Source organism: Corvus moneduloides, chromosome 7 (assembly GCF_009650955.1).
Source record: "Corvus moneduloides isolate bCorMon1 chromosome 7, bCorMon1.pri, whole genome shotgun sequence".
Lineage (NCBI taxonomy): Eukaryota > Metazoa > Chordata > Aves > Passeriformes > Corvidae > Corvus > Corvus moneduloides.
Genome location: NC_045482.1, coordinates 21,034,496 through 21,052,236, shown reverse-complemented (window position 1 = coordinate 21,052,236; position 17,741 = coordinate 21,034,496). Strand labels below are relative to the sequence as shown.

General features: G+C 35.2%; 1 protein-coding gene across 5 annotated transcripts in view; it reads left to right on the top strand.

The window, feature by feature from the left end:
• Positions 1–17,741, top strand: part of SCN2A (sodium voltage-gated channel alpha subunit 2) — a 76,393-nt gene that overhangs the window by 44,217 nt on the left and 14,435 nt on the right. For all 5 annotated transcript variants that reach the window (XM_032114387.1, XM_032114392.1, XM_032114389.1 and 2 more), the window contains exons 14-20: positions 223–461; positions 1,336–1,509; positions 3,240–3,596; positions 5,136–5,615; positions 14,673–14,793; positions 15,152–15,306; positions 17,400–17,573. In XM_032114387.1, coding sequence (XP_031970278.1) covers positions 223–461; positions 1,336–1,509; positions 3,240–3,596; positions 5,136–5,615; positions 14,673–14,793; positions 15,152–15,306; positions 17,400–17,573 — 1,700 coding nt within the window. The remainder of the gene's footprint in view (positions 1–222; positions 462–1,335; positions 1,510–3,239; positions 3,597–5,135; positions 5,616–14,672; positions 14,794–15,151; positions 15,307–17,399; positions 17,574–17,741) is intronic.

Genomic DNA, 17,741 nt, shown 5'->3' with positions numbered 1-17,741 from the left:
TGGTTCTTTTATCTCTTGAATCTTTTGTATAGGTAATTTTTTTTTGTTTTCTATATTATTTTAAATTGTAATTTCTTTTGACTGACAGCAGTCTTAGTTTCAAAATACCAACACAGTTTATCAACAGTACCTTGGAAAACAGCATTTAGGCTTCAAGGAAATACCCAGGTGATGCTGAATAGAGAAATATCTTTAAAATATTATTTTCATTTTTCTCTCTAGAACTGGAAGAATCCAGACAGAAATGCCCACCATGTTGGTATAAATTTGCTAACACTTGCTTGATTTGGGACTGCTGTACTCCCTGGCTGAAAGTCAAACATATTGTAAATTTGATTGTGATGGACCCATTTGTTGATCTGGCCATTACCATCTGCATCGTCCTAAACACCCTGTTCATGGCCATGGAGCACTACCCAATGACAGAACAGTTTAGTGGTGTGCTTTCAGTAGGAAACCTTGTAAGTCTTTCATGATATGCCATGTGTGTGAAATGCATTTTTCTTTAATTCTCCTGTGACTTATGCACATTCACATAAAAGAAGTTGACTATTTATAGGTTTGGGATTGTTGAACTTAAATTTAAGCCATTGACATATGAGAATTTCACCACTTTTATTTTACAGAGTAAAGGTCTGCCGAGTCAATATGCATTTTGATTTTTAAAACCTTCATTTTCTGTCATTGAAGCTTGTTAAAGAAGGTTTTTTTCTTGGATAAGTAGTAACAAATCATACTTTCAGTTCCATTCCCACACCCGTTCTGCTCCTCATTAGCACCTCCTAAGGATCTGGGTGTTCAAGGAATTTTAGAGGGGAAAGACCCAGTAAGTATGGCAGATGTAAGGAAATAATGAAATAGAATGACAGTGTCTTCCACAGGCCATCCTGTAGAAGAATAGTTCTGCTCAACTTTCTGTATAATTTTTTTCTTAATAAAATAAGTTTATAATAGAACCAATTATCTTCATCACTAGAAGTAAAAAGATGGTCTAAGGGCAAAGATGAGCTCTAAGGAGATAAAAATGAGCATTAAAATCAGATGCTATTCTGTGTATTGGCATACATATATATTAGTAGGCTTGATAAAAACCACATTTTCCCATTTACCTTTTTCTTTGGAACCCAAACATTGTGATGCATATGTAAGCTTCAAATATGAATTTTATCCCTAACCCTAAATATGGAAACCTAAATATGGAAATATAGAGAAGCTATTCAGATTTATCATTAGTTTCTTGCTGAAAATATAACTTAGCAAATATTGATACTATTAGTTTTACTTTTTAGATATTTTCTTCCTAAACTGGAGTAAGAAACTTTATTTTCCTTGCAGGTGTTTACTGGAATTTTCACAGCAGAAATGTTTCTCAAGATAATTGCCATGGATCCTTATTATTATTTCCAAGAGGGCTGGAATATTTTTGATGGTTTTATTGTGAGTCTTAGTTTAATGGAACTTGGCCTTGCAAATGTAGAAGGATTATCTGTCCTTCGATCATTCCGATTGGTAAATATACTATTTAAAATATGTTTCTACATTACATTTTTGTGTTTGTACATATATATTTTGTGCATTTTTCATTTGCAAATTATATATTTGGCTAAGATAGAAGATCTTTTCAGGACTTACAAAATGCTAAATTGCATACTCACTAGATGGCATGTATATATTATGTCAAGGTTGTTTTGCATATTATCCTAGTAATGTCTGTTTCTCCTCCAAGATGTGTTGTCAACATCAATTCTATTCTTGCTGAAAGTGTGCTTAAAGAATTAACTTTTATAATAGAAGTATCTCTTAGAGTCTTCTTCCTAGATGATGGAGTCAAAAAAAGCAAGAGCCACAGGGCCCTCACTACCTGTGACTGAAGATGAGTGAATTGCTTGGTAAATAATGGGTTAGTTAATAAAAGTTTATTGACAATTTTAGCTTATAGACTTCCATTAGCAACTGGCTTTCATGGTTAGTTTTAAATGAGAGTAGGGTTAGGATTTTTCATTGTCCAGGGGCTTTTCATCCCTACCAGCCTTCTCCATACCATCCTCTGCAAGGGTCTATCTGCTGTCCAACAGCTTTTCTGTTCAGAGGTCATTACAGTGTCTCTGTCTGTTATTAGATATCTCTTTCATGAACAGGAACTTGAAAAACCTTGGTCTTGCTGCAGACTAGGCTAGCATGCAAGTCAATGTCCAAATCCTCTTCTGAAAAGACCTACACATTGAGAGACGTGAAGCCAGAGTTCCTAGTCATCAAGCTCAACTTTTGCCTTAAATTTTAAAAAAATATATTTAACTTTAATTTCAAGTTAAATAAATCCCCTCTAAAAAATAAGGGGTTTTAAGTAAGTCTGTTTTCTGGTTCTCTGCATAGCATTATACTGTACTGTGCCTAAAGTCTAAAATCTGTCTGGATTGACTTCTCTCTCAGTAGTAGGGTCTGGTTTTAACTTGGCATTTATGTGTTTTATTTATAAAACATAAAATCATCACATTAAATAATACTTAGTTTTATATTCATTTTAGTCTTCTGCTCTTTCAATTGTCTGAACACTTGCTGTATCTTTCCAATAATTTTTGTCTGTTTCAAGTTGTACTTACTAATATAATACTTCCCTTTGTTTTTCTCAATGTTGTATGACAAACTTTGTAAGACACATTACATTTCTTTTAAAAGACAGAAAATACATTGTTAAAGATACTTTCAAGTCACTTGTATGTCTGTCATTAACAACTCTAGCTTGTTTCTCTTTTTAGGAAAACCGTTTCCTCCAGCTCACTGCCAGTTAAGATGAAAGGATCTGGAAGTGACTATACACTTATTGTCCTGTTAAATGATCACATTTCATATGTGCTAATTTATTTTTATTAATATTTTCTTATAGCTAACTACAGGAGAAAGACTGTTTTGTCCAACTTGTTTAACAAGTACAACTTCTTTGTAAATACTTAAAGATACCAAAAGAGTCAAAGTCTGAATTGGAGTCTTTGTGATAACTGCAATTCAATTGGAATGAGCATAGAGACAGTATTTTTGATTTCTTATCACTTGAATCAGGACTTAACACTGCTGATGTGTAGTGTTGTACAAAGAACTGGAAATAAATTTTGTAGCTAACACTTCTCAAGGTTACAAGAGACGTGATGTAGACACAGGGTAACTGAAATATGGAATGTATAGCAGTTATTTCATTACAATTAGCATAATGAAGAACCATATACCATTCTTCTGTTTTGCAGCTTCGAGTTTTCAAATTGGCAAAATCTTGGCCAACTCTAAATATGCTGATTAAGATTATTGGCAACTCAGTGGGGGCTCTGGGGAATCTGACCCTGGTGCTGGCCATCATTGTGTTCATTTTCGCTGTGGTTGGGATGCAGCTGTTTGGCAAAAGCTACAAGGAATGTGTCTGCAAGATCTCCAGTGACTGTGAACTTCCTCGCTGGCACATGCACGACTTTTTCCACTCTTTCCTGATTGTATTCCGAGTGCTGTGTGGAGAATGGATAGAAACGATGTGGGACTGCATGGAGGTTGCAGGCCAAACCATGTGCCTTACAGTCTTCATGATGGTCATGGTGATTGGAAACCTAGTGGTATGTGATCAGTGGGGATTTTTAAAACTTTTAGGACATATTTTCTGTTTTTCATGATTTAGAAATCCAAGATGAAGACTGGAGAAGGACTTCAGGAAATCATGTAGTTCACTTGTGCTCTCTGTAAACCAGGTTCAAATACACCTTGATCATTTATGAAAAATCTAATTTAAATTGCCTTTTACATCCCAGTAAACTAAATTATCTCAATATTGATGGAAAACTGTTGTCCTTTGTGACAACATTTATAATACTGAAGAGTTTACTGTTTCCACTTTCACTCTTTCTTTGTGAAACAAAACAAGCCTAGCTCTTCAATTTTTTCTCATAGGTGATGATTTGTAAATGGCTTATCCCTTTTGCTATTGGCCTCTGAATTCCTCCCAAGCAACATTTTAAATAAAGACAGAAGTACTGAATAATGTGGAATAATGATACTTCCATTTCTAACATTCAGCATTCTTGTAGTACACCCCCAAATGACACATGAAATTTCTGTACCAGCATTGCTTTCCTGATGCAGCCTCTGTGCCCCTTTCTGCAGAGCTCCCGCCTTGTTTTCACACCTTCTGTATATATACTTTTCATTTTTCTTAACAATCCTTTCTACAACAGTACTTCAGAATTAAATACCATATTGATTTTGAATCATTTTACCAATTTGCCATAAACCATGTTTATGTAGTTCTTCCTCCTTGGGTGCTGGCATCCCTTCTCTTTTTGGTATGATCCACAAATTTTATAAATATGCTTATCCACAGTCATCACTACCAAGTCTCACCAGACTAATGTGAGTCCTGTGGCATATCTTATAAAATATTCTGCAAGTTTGAACAGGCAGAAGTGACAAATATAATTTAACTGATTTTTAATTTAAGGATTTTTAACCAGTTTTGCACATGGTCTGTCAGAATTGCATGCAATTCAAATTTCTCTTTTATGTCTGTAAAATGGCATGCAAGAAAGTCTGAAATAGTTTCTTGAAACTGAGGTTAAATAGTTTCTTGAAATTGAGGTGTATCACATCTGTGGACTCTTTATCTCTTAGCTAGTGTTCCTGCCCAAAACCAAGATAGACTCATACATACTTGCCAAATACAAAATTTTACCATATTCTGAATTAGAGGTACTAGAACTACGGTCTGTTGAACTGTAGAAAACTAGAATTTGCCTACCTTCCCCTGGCCTATGAACACTACAGCGGATGTAGCTTGCATAAATCACATTATGTTGTACTCCACCTCGTTATGCCGTTCTCCATTTTGAGGAGAAGATCTGCACTACTGCCATTGTGGAGGAGACAGTCAAGGAACAGCTCAGATTTTCACCTTTATTAGTGACGTTAAACCAGCTAAAACTGTTTTTGGCGAGATAATAAAATGTGAGGGACAGGGATTATGAACTGAAAAGAATAGCAGGGAGGTGTGTTGAAATAAAGTGCTAGCTGTGAAATGAAAATTATCTCATATTGAAAAACTCATAATGACATTGCTTTTATGACTTAAAAATAAGAGTAATTTTTTCCTTACTGTCTTTTAGGTACTCAACCTCTTTTTGGCCTTGCTGCTGAGCTCATTTAGTTCAGACAACCTTGCTGCTACAGATGATGATAATGAAATGAACAATCTCCAGATTGCTGTGGCAAGGATTCAGAAAGGCATAGATTATGTGAAGAGAAAAGTGCGTGAATTCATTCAAAAAGCCTTTGTTAGAAAACAGAAAGTTTTAGATGAAATCAAACCTCTTGAAGACCTAAACAATAAAAAAGACAGCTGTATTTCCAACCATACAATAGTAGACATAGGTAAAAACCTTGCCTATCTCAAAGATGGGAATGGAACTACCAGTGGCATAGGCAGCAGTGTGGAAAAATATGTTGTTGATGAAAGTGATTATATGTCATTCATAAACAACCCAAGTCTCACCGTGACAGTGCCCATTGCTGTCGGAGAATCAGATTTTGAAAATTTAAACACAGAGGAGTTCAGCAGTGAATCAGACCTGGAAGAAAGCAAAGAGGTAAACCTATTTCTACTTTTAAAATACTCTGATGCTTTTCTTTTTTTTTTTTTTCTGAGGTTACTAGTGTTGAATTCAAATCTTTCTTTAATTCCTTTACAACAGCATGTACAAACTCGTAATGTTATTTAAGGTAAATTGATGTCAGGTTGTGAGTTTTGAAAGATGGTGATACAATATTGCATTTACAGTAATAATCAAGATGCATAAGAAAATTTTTTAGAAAATTAATATTTTTTTATATTTTATTTAGTTAAATCCTTAGCAAGCAAAGGAACCAGTTTAATAGCCCTGGATACCAGAAGTCATACAAAGTGTCTATGGCTGGTGCAAATTTCTCTCTTTTATCTGTTTTTTAATGGTTTATTCTGATGTATTTAACCTTTTTTATATAGCGAAAATGCATCCATATATTTTATAGATAGGTACATTTGAATATTGGACTAGCATCACTAAACAATTTCATATAAATCACTAATAATCCATCTGACGGCAGCAGAACCACTGAAGAAGTGAAGTAATGGCCTTATGGTAAAAAAGTTACAAAGCTTAATATCCCAGTATAAGATCCTTTCATTTGACTACTCATTGTTATTTTCAAAGCTGTAAGATATTTGAATCTGTTACCTACTGTGACTAATAAAATGTACCTCTTTCTGGCACTATGTGGTGCCAAGTGGATAAATCCAAGCTAGCACTGAGAGTGATAGTGGATACCAAGGCATTATTATTGTGTGTGTATTATTAACCCACTGCTTTGTCCTGCACAACTGAAAGTGGTGGAGACACATCAACCCAAGTGGAGTAAGTCTGTGCAATGCTTAATACTAATGCTAGTTCATTCAGCATTAGCATGGGTATTTTTGAACAGTATTGCATGCTGTGGGGTAGACATAAACTAACATAAAGGCTTTCATTAGTAATTTTCTCTTACTTGAATCTGAGGGTATAAATATGGGTAAGATTCTAGTAATTTTCTACCTGTGATCCTTTTTTGTACAAACTGCATCACACATTTAGTCATATTTTCTTGTTTCTTATCACAAATGTCTTTATTATTCTTATAAAAATATTTCCTTGTTTCAGATTGATTGTATTAACATTTATCTTACTCTTCAAAACCAGTACTTGCGTGTGGAAGAAATGAGTTGTGGTTTAACCTTCAGTTGTTATGGTTTTTACTGCACAAGAGCACTATGTCACTAGGAGAGGTGGAGGATGAACTTCATACAAACCTCTGTGCTGGTGGTTAGCAGGGCTGAGTATGACAATGGTGCATCTCTTACTTCATGGTATAACAGGATGATGTGACTTCTGACTGTTTTCATTAGCCAGATCTTTCTTTTCTTCCCATGGAATGACCCTAAATAGGTTATTCTACAAGGTGACAAAAATACTGACTTCCTATAGGAAAAATTTTAAAGCGGATTGTCCCACATTTGAGACATGACCTCCGGTCATTAAGCTTCCACCATAAAAGAAAAGCTTTCTACTCCACATACCATATTTAAAAGAAAACAGTGTCTTCATTGCATTCTTGGAGGCACTTAATGCTGTTGTGCTTCAGGAACTGCAAACTGATCAGGTGATAAGACAAAGAAATACATATTAAGTCAGGGATGAGCTAGTGCCAAGCAGTTTTGATTGGCCAAGTCTGAAACTCTGCTGAGTGTATTCAAGGCCAAAATTTCTTACTAATGCAGAAGCTGAAGGTGAAAAATTGAAGGGAATGTTTCTCAGTTTCAGGAATTTTCAAGAGAGACACAGCAGTAAGTAAAGATTGTGATCATATTTCTTATTAAAGTGCCTAAATTTCAAGTGGATTTGAGTCACATAAGCGTGACACAAAAAGCACTAAAATCTTAATCCTAGTTCCTACTCTTCATTAGATAGTCTTAACCACCACGGGTTTTGATATAGAGGAGTGTTGGCTTATTAGTTAGATGACCAATATTCTTGTAATGAAAATGATCCATAGGAAAATAAGGCATTTTTTAAATTAAAAAATTGACTACAAATGGCTTTTTTTACAAGGCTTCCTCTTTTTTATCATGCCATAATGTGCCGTGGATTTCTGGCCTCTCATGTTTTCCTTTTTATATGACACTGCTGTTGCCGAGTTGATCTGCCAGTCATTTCATTGCTTACACCACAAATGAAAAAATTGAAATTAGAAACTGCCCTCAAACTGTGTTCTGTTAGCAGATATGCAGATGAAAGGCAGCTGAGGCATCCAGGTGCTGTGAGGACACTGCACAAGATAGCCAGATGCTAATGAGTGTGTATCTGTGTGCTTCTGCTTGCTTCTGTGTCTACAACCAAGTACATGTATTCACTGTTGTATAGGGCAATAAGCTGAATTTCAACAAAATTATTTTTATTTATTAGCAAGTTTTAATTAAGCATATTAATGTTTGGTGAATTCTTTATTATAAAACATGTATATTCCAGTAGTTTGACAGAAATGGTAACTAGATTATGCCTTTGTAGAAACAATACGTATAATGTTGTACATGCTTAGTAGGTGTGAATTAACAAGGAATTTTCTAGAAAACTACTGAAGCCTAAAATAAATTTAATTATAAAAACTTCATGCCCATAAGAATGTCAGTGGGTGAATACAGTATAATAAGGGAATTAGAGAACTAATACTAAATAAAACTTTATCATGGAAATAGGCCATTAATAATTGTGGAACCACTCTGCTGAGTCCATTGGCCTATAAATAAAGGTCTGTGGATCTGAGCTGCATTACTGCTATGTAGTGTAGAAACTATAAAGATATTTTTTCCATTTTAGGTTCTTAAGTACTGTGGGGATGGTTTATATGGAAAATTTTGTTGTACATGTATGTATAATAATTAGTTAAAATAATCATAATACTGGGTAATAATTAATTTATGCTAAGTGTAACTTATAGGCTAATAATAACACCAAGAGATACCAATGACAAAATATTTTGCAATGCTTTGAAAAAAATGGGATCTCCTAATGCTGTTGCAGACACATTAATAATGTATATTTTACGTAAAGCAATATTCAGCGCAAAAAAGCAGAGGTGCTGTGTCCTGAACTTCATTTCCTACCGTTCTTACTTCTCACAGGAGTAGAACCAAGCTGGATCAGTCAAGCGGGCAGCTCTGGTGCCTTTTAGCGAGGCAGAGCATCGTGTCACCAGTTTTACACAGGTTACCTAAGCAAGTTATACATCTCTCTCTATATATATTTAATCACCTTTTAGCGGATATTGACTGGCCTGCATGCTCTTCAGCTACGATCCTGTCCCATTCATTGCAATAAGTACCAACATGCACAGCTGCTCCCTGCTGAGCCACGGGACTCGCATCACAGCATGGTCAGGCAAGAGCGGCAGCCCCAAGATTTCTGTGGTTCCGATACTTTCCGTGATATTTCAGTAGTATTTTGCAGTGCATGCTATGTACCTTTCCCAGTCTTGATATAGTTGTCAAGATTCTGTTCTTGAGGGGTTTTCTTTTGTTTTGAGGGAAGACAGAATATGTAACACATACGCCATGTTTCTCATCAGAAGCTTATATATATATATATATATATATGTCCATCTGTAAATTGTGTTGATAATGAAAAGCTGATAGCTGTTTTAGAAAACTTTCATACTATTGTATTTTAACTTCTAATGGAGGTAACCTGTAAACTCATCATAGTCATGATTTTATTTTTCACATTCTTTTTTCTTAGAAGTGCTTTTCTTTAGTACTTGTATAAGCATTTTGTTATTTTGGTGATTAATATGCAGTACTTGAAGCACCATTAAGCATGAAATTAATTTAATTTCTGCAGTCAAAGCATGTGACCATAATTTGGTTAAAAGAATTAATACAAAACTCTTATTTGGCTGGTCAAACATTCAGAGATCAGTTCTGCTCTTACTTACGCTCACACTTAGGTGTACAGGTGCAAAGAGAAAACTAATAGCAAGATGTGGCCCAATTCAATCTTACTATAACTCTTTAATTTATGCTCAAAAATAATTACCTCCCCAAGCATCTAAAATTGTCTGCCTTGAGAAACTTATTCTCATCTCATCAGAAATAAATACAATTCAACATTCTAGTAAATGAGCTACTGAGTTTGGATCAAAAGGTCCGGAAGTTCACCAGCTTCAGTATGATCTACATCTCACCTATTAAACATTGCCATAATATTTACAACACCAGAGTTGCTGCTTTCAGTTTGGTAAATCAGTGGAGTTAAAATATACTTGCTTCAGAGCTTTTCCTCTTATATTTGGTAAGAAGAAGTTATCTGATAAAATGTATTTTGATTTTAAAATATTCATTATTTAAAATCCTTTGATACTCTGAAGAATTTAGCCTTTTTCTTGTGAATTGGTCACATTGTATTGGCATAATGTGATTCACTGTGGATGATAATAAGTTGTTAATGTTAGGGTTAACTGAAGTTCACTTAATTAATATTTTCAAACGGCAGTCACTTACTCAGTTGCAGAAATATCCTTTCAGTATTGCTTGTATAAATTAAAGAGCCTTTTTAAGTAGCTGCTGGTGGGAGAGCTTTTTTCCCACTGGAGCATATCTCCACTGCTACTTAAAATCCTTTTGCTTTCATACAACTTTTTTGCAAATATTTTCATTTATTAAGTTCTCATGAATAAGTAGATCAAAGGAATTATGAATACCAATACAGTACAGAGTGGACTATAACTTAGAGATAGTGGTTTTTGCAGTATTTGCAACCAATAATCATCACAAAATTATTTTGTTTTGATTTACGGTGTTCCGTTTTTTTGTACTGATAGAGTTATTCTGCTTAACTGTATAGGCATTAGAAAGAGAGACATTCAGATTCCACTTAATTACACCAGTGGAATCACAGTGATATCTACCACTTCAAAGATTTTATAGGTGATATAGCTGTACTGAAAAAGACTGGATACTTTGGATATAATATTGCCATTTATATCACAGAACATTTCATACTGACATACACACTACTGAGAAAATAAAACCAGTATAATTTCCATTATTTAGCATTTTCACAGGTATTTGAGAGGAAAGGAAATTGAAAGCAAAATCAAAATGGTGGTTTCTCTTGGCGCTATCTTCCCGCTTATGTCTGTCCTGCTCTTTGCTCCTTCTGTCCCTTAAATTATTTCAACAGCTATAAGTGGCATCCTGGCCAATCATGAAATTTCAGGCTTTGTTAAAAATGTTAAGCTAAGAGCTGTCCAGCTACTCTCAGATCATCTTTGGAACAAACCAAGAAAGAAATGTTAGAAGGTAAAAGGTTTGGCTGTAAGTGAAGCAGAATTGTATGAATCTATGAGATGTTGTCAAGGTTCAGAAAGTAATTATGTCAAAAACTTCCTGACCTAAACTTGGCTGCTGCTTTTTGCAATGCTTCTCTGATAGGCAAGCTGCTTTCCTATCTTGAAAGCTAAACTAAAATCTGTATTTCATACTGTACTGTATTGCTGACTAAAGTATGACTGGCAAGGCTGTTGGTACACGTGATGTAAAGTTATTTCACTCTCTATGATAATCAGTATACTGCTGCTCTAGAAACATGTAACTACTTTTGTCCTCTTACTGTTTACTTTGAAAAGGAGGTGGAGTATGTACATTCTAAGGTTTTGAAAAACAGATTTCTCTGAGAATAATTTTCTTAGCATACTATTCACAAAATTTCTATCTTCATAAGTCTCAAAGAGTGTCTAGTGCTTGATCTGGATAAATCTCTTATAATCTGCATGACTGAATACTTTTGAAATCTAGAATCATGGTATAACAAAAAGCTTAAAAGGGACTTACTATTAGATCAAAACTAATGCTTGGGTTTGGTGATTATCTTGTTTCTATAGATTCATTTTTTTAAAAAGCTATATACAAGTCAAGTAAATAGCCATTGCCTAAATCCAGTTTTTGTAATGCTGGTAAGCAGAGAGCGATTTACCAAGTACAAAGGTAACTTTCAGATATGTTCAGGTAAAGAACTGGGATATATGCTATATACCTAACACATCAGGGTCTGCAGTTAGGGGTAGTCTAGCTATCCAGTTGGATTCCGTATGCATGAACACTGGCAAGTCACAGTAAGTGCTAGAAAAAGTCTTCCTATGTATTAAGGCATGGACAAAACATAACAGCAATAACATGGCCCATTCCCAGGTGATGTTGTGTTGCATACCCAGAAATCAGTACAAAGTCCCTGGGTCAGGTGCTTTATACCAGTGCGTAAGTTTGCTGTGGACATATGTGAATGTTACTGAAAAGTTTTCCTAGCATACTGAAATTGAGTTGATAAAATCTTGAGATGTTGTATCATAAAACCTTCCTAGATGTTTCTAGTGCATACTAAATTTTATAAATTTTGTACATAATGACATACAATAAATTCAATGTTAAAAATTACAAAGAAAAATGACAAAATAAATTATACTGTTGAAAATTTCTATTTTTTTTTCCTTTCCCAAATGATGCTGAATTATTACAGACTGAATTTATTGAATAATTTTTATAATGTTTTTCTTTACCTACTGATCAGGTTGGGGCTAAATTCAGGTATAATAGAGCAGCATGCTAAGGAAATACTCTTAAGTCAACAGAAGAGTAACTGAGTTCTCAGTGGGACAAGGCATTTATTGTTGCATTTCAAGTATCAGCTGCTGTTCATTCAATTTAGGATTTTTCTGTTTGGTTTAACTCCTGTGATTATTGTTACAGCTCTGTAAATGAAGCATACCAGAGTTTTAGTGAGAAGAGACTTGAAAGATACATCTCACCATACACAGTGCCCCACATAAATAAAGTTGTCTTTTTGATGTTCCTGATAATTGACAGTTCTATTGATAATTTTCTACCTTCCTATCTGATATTTTTGATCTCTCCTTATAGTGGTTATCTCTAATCTTCCATGTTGAGTTAACTGTTAGTCTTAAGCAATTTCAGTAATAGGAATTCATTACCCACTGTGCTTATTAAACTAACTGCATAATATCCGAGTCACTGAACTCTTCATTTTCCTGTTAGAGAATGGACAGTAGGTCTTTCAAACTTATGGTTCAGCCAGTTCATAATTTTTGTTTGCTCTGCTACTACTACAGCATTCTGCTAGAAATGCTCTCCAGATTGGAATGATGCAAGCAACATTTTAAGAAAACACTATGTAATAAAAACAGTCACTTCTCATTTTAAAAATTATTTACTGTATTGTATTGATAAATGGTAATTTTTAACATCGTATATAATTTTTTTGGAATGTACCTTGCATTTATGGTATTTCTGGCCTTTCCTCAAACTGATGATTGACTTCAACTGATGTTTAAATGCTGTGGTCCTTACTTGAGGACTACAGTATTTATCCCATACTTTCCAGTTTCTCCATTTTAGAGGCAGTATTCCACAATGACCAAACTGCCATGCATTATCTATAATTCAAACATATTGCAATGGGAAATTGGTCGATAATAATCTGCAGAAAAGCATGCATCCATCTCTTTGTACATTGGACCTGACCTCAATAGATGTTAAAACTCATGCAGAAATATGAGACATAAATGTCTAAGCTGGGATTTAAAAAAAAACATAGATGAAATGGGTGTGTAGGTGTCACTGAAACTAGGTGCATAATACACCTTCCAGTACATGTTTCCATTTGCTCGGCCTTCCTCTGAAATGTGCTCTATAGTGAACCATGGTACACAAAAATCAAAGTTACGCTTATGTCAAAATTACAACACAATGTATTGTCGGTGTGGTTCAATTGAGTTAGAGTGGGGGAGAAAGGAATGAATCTTTTGAATATTTGTTGCTATGTAAAATTCCATTAAAGTTTCAAGTTACTTTCTGTATCCACAGATTAATACTTTTTACATTTCCTTTACAAAAAACTGTATAGAATTTGAAGCTACTCAGAAATATTTTAAAGGAATAATGCCTCTAACTTCAGATTTAAGTGTCAGCAAAAATATGTATCTTTGATGTTACCATAGACCATCTCTGTCTAATATTGATTCCCTATAGACTCTATTCTAAATCTGCTTACATCATTCCCTTTATAAGATTAGCTACTTATCAATGCAGCCATTTTACTGATGTTATACTCCATATAGTGATAACATTAGACAAGTCATAGAATGCTGTAATCAAACTACTTTTACTTATTATAGTACTCATATTTGTCTGTTGCCAACATCATATGACAGTGTGAAAGAATAATTTTTAAGGTTTGGATTATATTACTGGTATGATTTATTGGTGCAGTATTATTTTATTTACAGTATTGCTTTAAAAGTATTTGTTTTCACTTCAGTATTTCAAAATATTTTAGGCCTTTTACAATAATTGGACATCTATGTGTACTGTACCAAAGTAATAAGTAGTTTCAAAATGCACAATAAATCCAGAAAATGCATTGGCAAGTGAGTATGCAAAATATCAGCTACTGCTCCTAAGGTAATGTGCTGCTCTTTCAGAAATAAAGATAATTAAATTATCCTATACAACTCATGTGTTTTCATGTCGATAATAATGAAAAAATTATAGTCAAACTTTTTAGATTTAGATTTTTACAGACTTGCTAAAATAATATTTACTTGAGACATGAAAATACATCTGTGCAGCTTGCTGTTGGTTTGGTCATGATGTTGGAAATTTATTTGTATTAACACATGCTATCTGAAGTGTGATCTAAAATGCAGCCACATGATTGGAATAATTAAACAGTACAAAATGTGGAAAGCACTCATTCTTAGCTTACTTGAAATTTCACTTCAAAATTCTTATGTGTGGCTCAGAATAGTAGTCTAGTAATTTCAGCAATTCCTTGTATGAAAATATCAAAGTATTTTCAATATGGAAAACGCATATTATGTAGTTTCTAATCTTGTGACCTCACCTGTAGTAGAGCAATTTGGCACTATAGATTGTAAATAAGAAGTTCTTTCAATATCAGAGCACTCAATACATTCAAAATATTTTGATATACATTTCCAACATTAACTTCTATTCAAAATAATAAAACTGGAAAAAAAAAAATTATGTGGGGTTTTGTTCACAGAAATTGAATGCATCCAGTTCATCAGAAGGCAGCACAGTTGATATTGGACTACCTCCAGAAGGTGAACAGCCAGAAGCAGAACCTGAAGAAGTTCTGGAGCCAGAAGCTTGTTTTACAGAAGGTAGGCAAAAAAACCCATATGCAAGATAAATAGACCTAATTGTGTTGACTTGGGCAGGATTCTCATTTTATTCAAAATCAAAAGAAGTTTTGTGATTATAGTCGTAATATCTGCTTGTATTAGTAACTCCTTCAGAGTTACTGCCATAGATTTACTGTTCTTGTGTGTTATCTCTCTCTTTGGAGGGTATTATGAAAGATACAAAGCTTTAACTTTGAATATTGAAACAAAAATGAGGAGTTACAAGGATCTATTGCAGTAGGACTGAAATAAGTCAAATGACTACCATTCATTGTGATTCCTAATAAACACTTACTTTATTCTGACATCTCAAAATTTGTTATCACTTTACATTTAGGGTGTGTACGGAGATTCAAATGCTGTCAAGTCAGTGTAGAAGAAGGAAAGGGGAAAGTCTGGTGGAATCTTAGGAAAACCTGCTATAAGATTGTTGAACACAACTGGTTTGAGACCTTCATAGTCTTCATGATTCTTCTCAGCAGCGGTGCTCTGGTAAATTAAGTGTGGAACTATTGTGACTATTGTGATTTTAAGCATCAAGCATTTAAAATTACAGTTAATCACATAGCTACAGGTAAAAAATTAGAATTTGATACCCAATTTATAAATGTTCTAATAAAAACATACACCCGCAAGTATTTGGCATATATTGTAGGACATGTAAGAGTTTGCTTGTGGGCTGTGAAACAAATTGCTTGGCAAGTTCAAAATGTAGTGTTAATGGAAATAAGAAATTAGTTTTATCAGACTGGTGTTCACATGTCTTCATATTGATGATAATAGCTTTTTTTTTTTTAAATACACATTTAAATAAAAACACAGCTGAGCTAGGAACTTACCAGCAGCAACTTGAATTGTCAAACTCAGATGTAAGTTGCCAACACAATTCCATCAGGTGTTTTACAGATTGGTGTTAAATCAGGGGCATTGTGTAGATATTGAAGTAATGAGTTCCTCATAACAGGGGCAAAATATAATATTCTTGCTACACTTGGCTCAATGCACAGTGATTCACTGTCAATGGATACATTTTCTTTTGACAAGACAGTTCTCTCTATTTAGGATTGCTTTGTAGGTTAGCGTGCATAGTTTGGTTTCAATTATTCCCCAAAAAAACTGTATCACAGAGTCATTTTTAAATCCCTCATATAATTTTAATATAAATTTGTAACTCCCACAAAGGAGGTCCTTATGTCAATAAGCCCTTGCTATATGTAGTGACCCAGTGCATGACCCTGCCTGGATGACAGGTACCCACAAAAGGTGGTCTGTAACTCCGCTCCACAGGTGGACAGGAGAGAGAAAATATAATGGAGGGTTCATGGGTTGAGATAAGGCCCGGGAGAGATCACCCACCAAATACTGTGGTGGGCAAAACAGACTCAGCCTAGGGGTATTAACTGAATTTATTGTTAACAAAATCAGAGCAGGATAATGAGAAGTAAAATAAATCTTAAAAACACCTTCACCCCATCCCTCCCTCTTTCCCAGCTCTACATCCTCCCCCAGCAGCACAGGGAGACAAGGAATGGGAGTTATGGTCAGTTCATCAGAGGTTGTTTCTGCCACTGCTCAGGGAGAGGAGTCCTTCCCCTGCTCCAGCCTGGGGTGTCTTCCATGGGAGACAGTTCTCTGTGAACTCCTCCAGTGTGAGTCCATCCCACAGGGAACAGTTCTCCACAAACTGCTGTGATGTGGGTCACTCTTCCATGGGGTACAGTCCTTCAGGCACAGCCTGATCCAGCGTGGACCCCCCACCATGGGGGTCCTATTGGTCCTACAAGTCCTACTTGGACACCTGCTCCAGCATGGGCTCCTCTCTCCATGGTCTGCAGGTCCCTGCCAGGAGCCTGCTCCAGCATGGGTTTCCCAAGATTCACAGCCTGTTCTTGGGCATGCTCCTGCTCCAGCTTGGGCTCCTCCTTGGGCTGCAGGTGGATCTCTGTGTCCTTGTGGATCTCCATGGGCTGCAGGGGCACAGCTGCTTCACCATGGTCTTCACCATGGGCTGCAGGGCCATCTCAGCTCCAGTGCCTGGAGCACCTCCTCCCCCTCCTTCTCTACTGGCCTTAAAGTCTGCAGGGCTGTTCCTCCCACATATTCTCACTCCACTCTGACTGCAATTCCACCTGTGCAATATTTTTTTTTTTTTCCTTCTTAAATATGTTGTCATAGAGGCGTTACTATTATACCTGATTTGCTTGGCCTTGGGCAGTGTTGGGTCTGTCCTGGAGCCAGCTGGCATTGGCTTCTAGAAGCTTCCCACAGAAGCCATCCCTCTATCTCCCCCCACTACCAAAACCTAGCCACACAAACACTACCCATGGAAACAAATTAAAATGAAGTTTGAAGAGTGGTCTTACAGTAAGTTTTGTGTATCTCTGTTCAGCTCAGCTGATAGCTGAATATTGTTTGGACCCAACTTTATGAAAAGTGTTAACTGAAAGCCAAAGTTATACTTGAGGGAAAGATACATGCCTTATCATCAAGTATATATTTTCAATTCAAATTTTTTCCTGACCATTCTGTACCACACTGCAAATTGTGAAGACATTTAATTATATCTTCAAAAATCTTTTTCACAGGCATTTGAAGATATCTACATAGAGCAACGTAAAACTATCAAGACCATGCTGGAATATGCTGACAAAGTTTTCACCTATATCTTCATTCTGGAAATGCTTTTAAAATGGGTGGCTTATGGCTTTCAAACCTATTTCACTAATGCGTGGTGCTGGCTGGACTTCCTGATTGTTGATGTATGTATTCTTTTTCATGTCCTGTATGACAAGCTCTAAAAATCAGAATATTATGTTTTCAGGATAAGATTTCTATTCTATTTAATGAAAACTCTATTTTAACTGTTGTGGTGGTATGGTTTATAATTTGGTTCAGAAAGGAAAAAAAATTTGGATATACTTATTTCT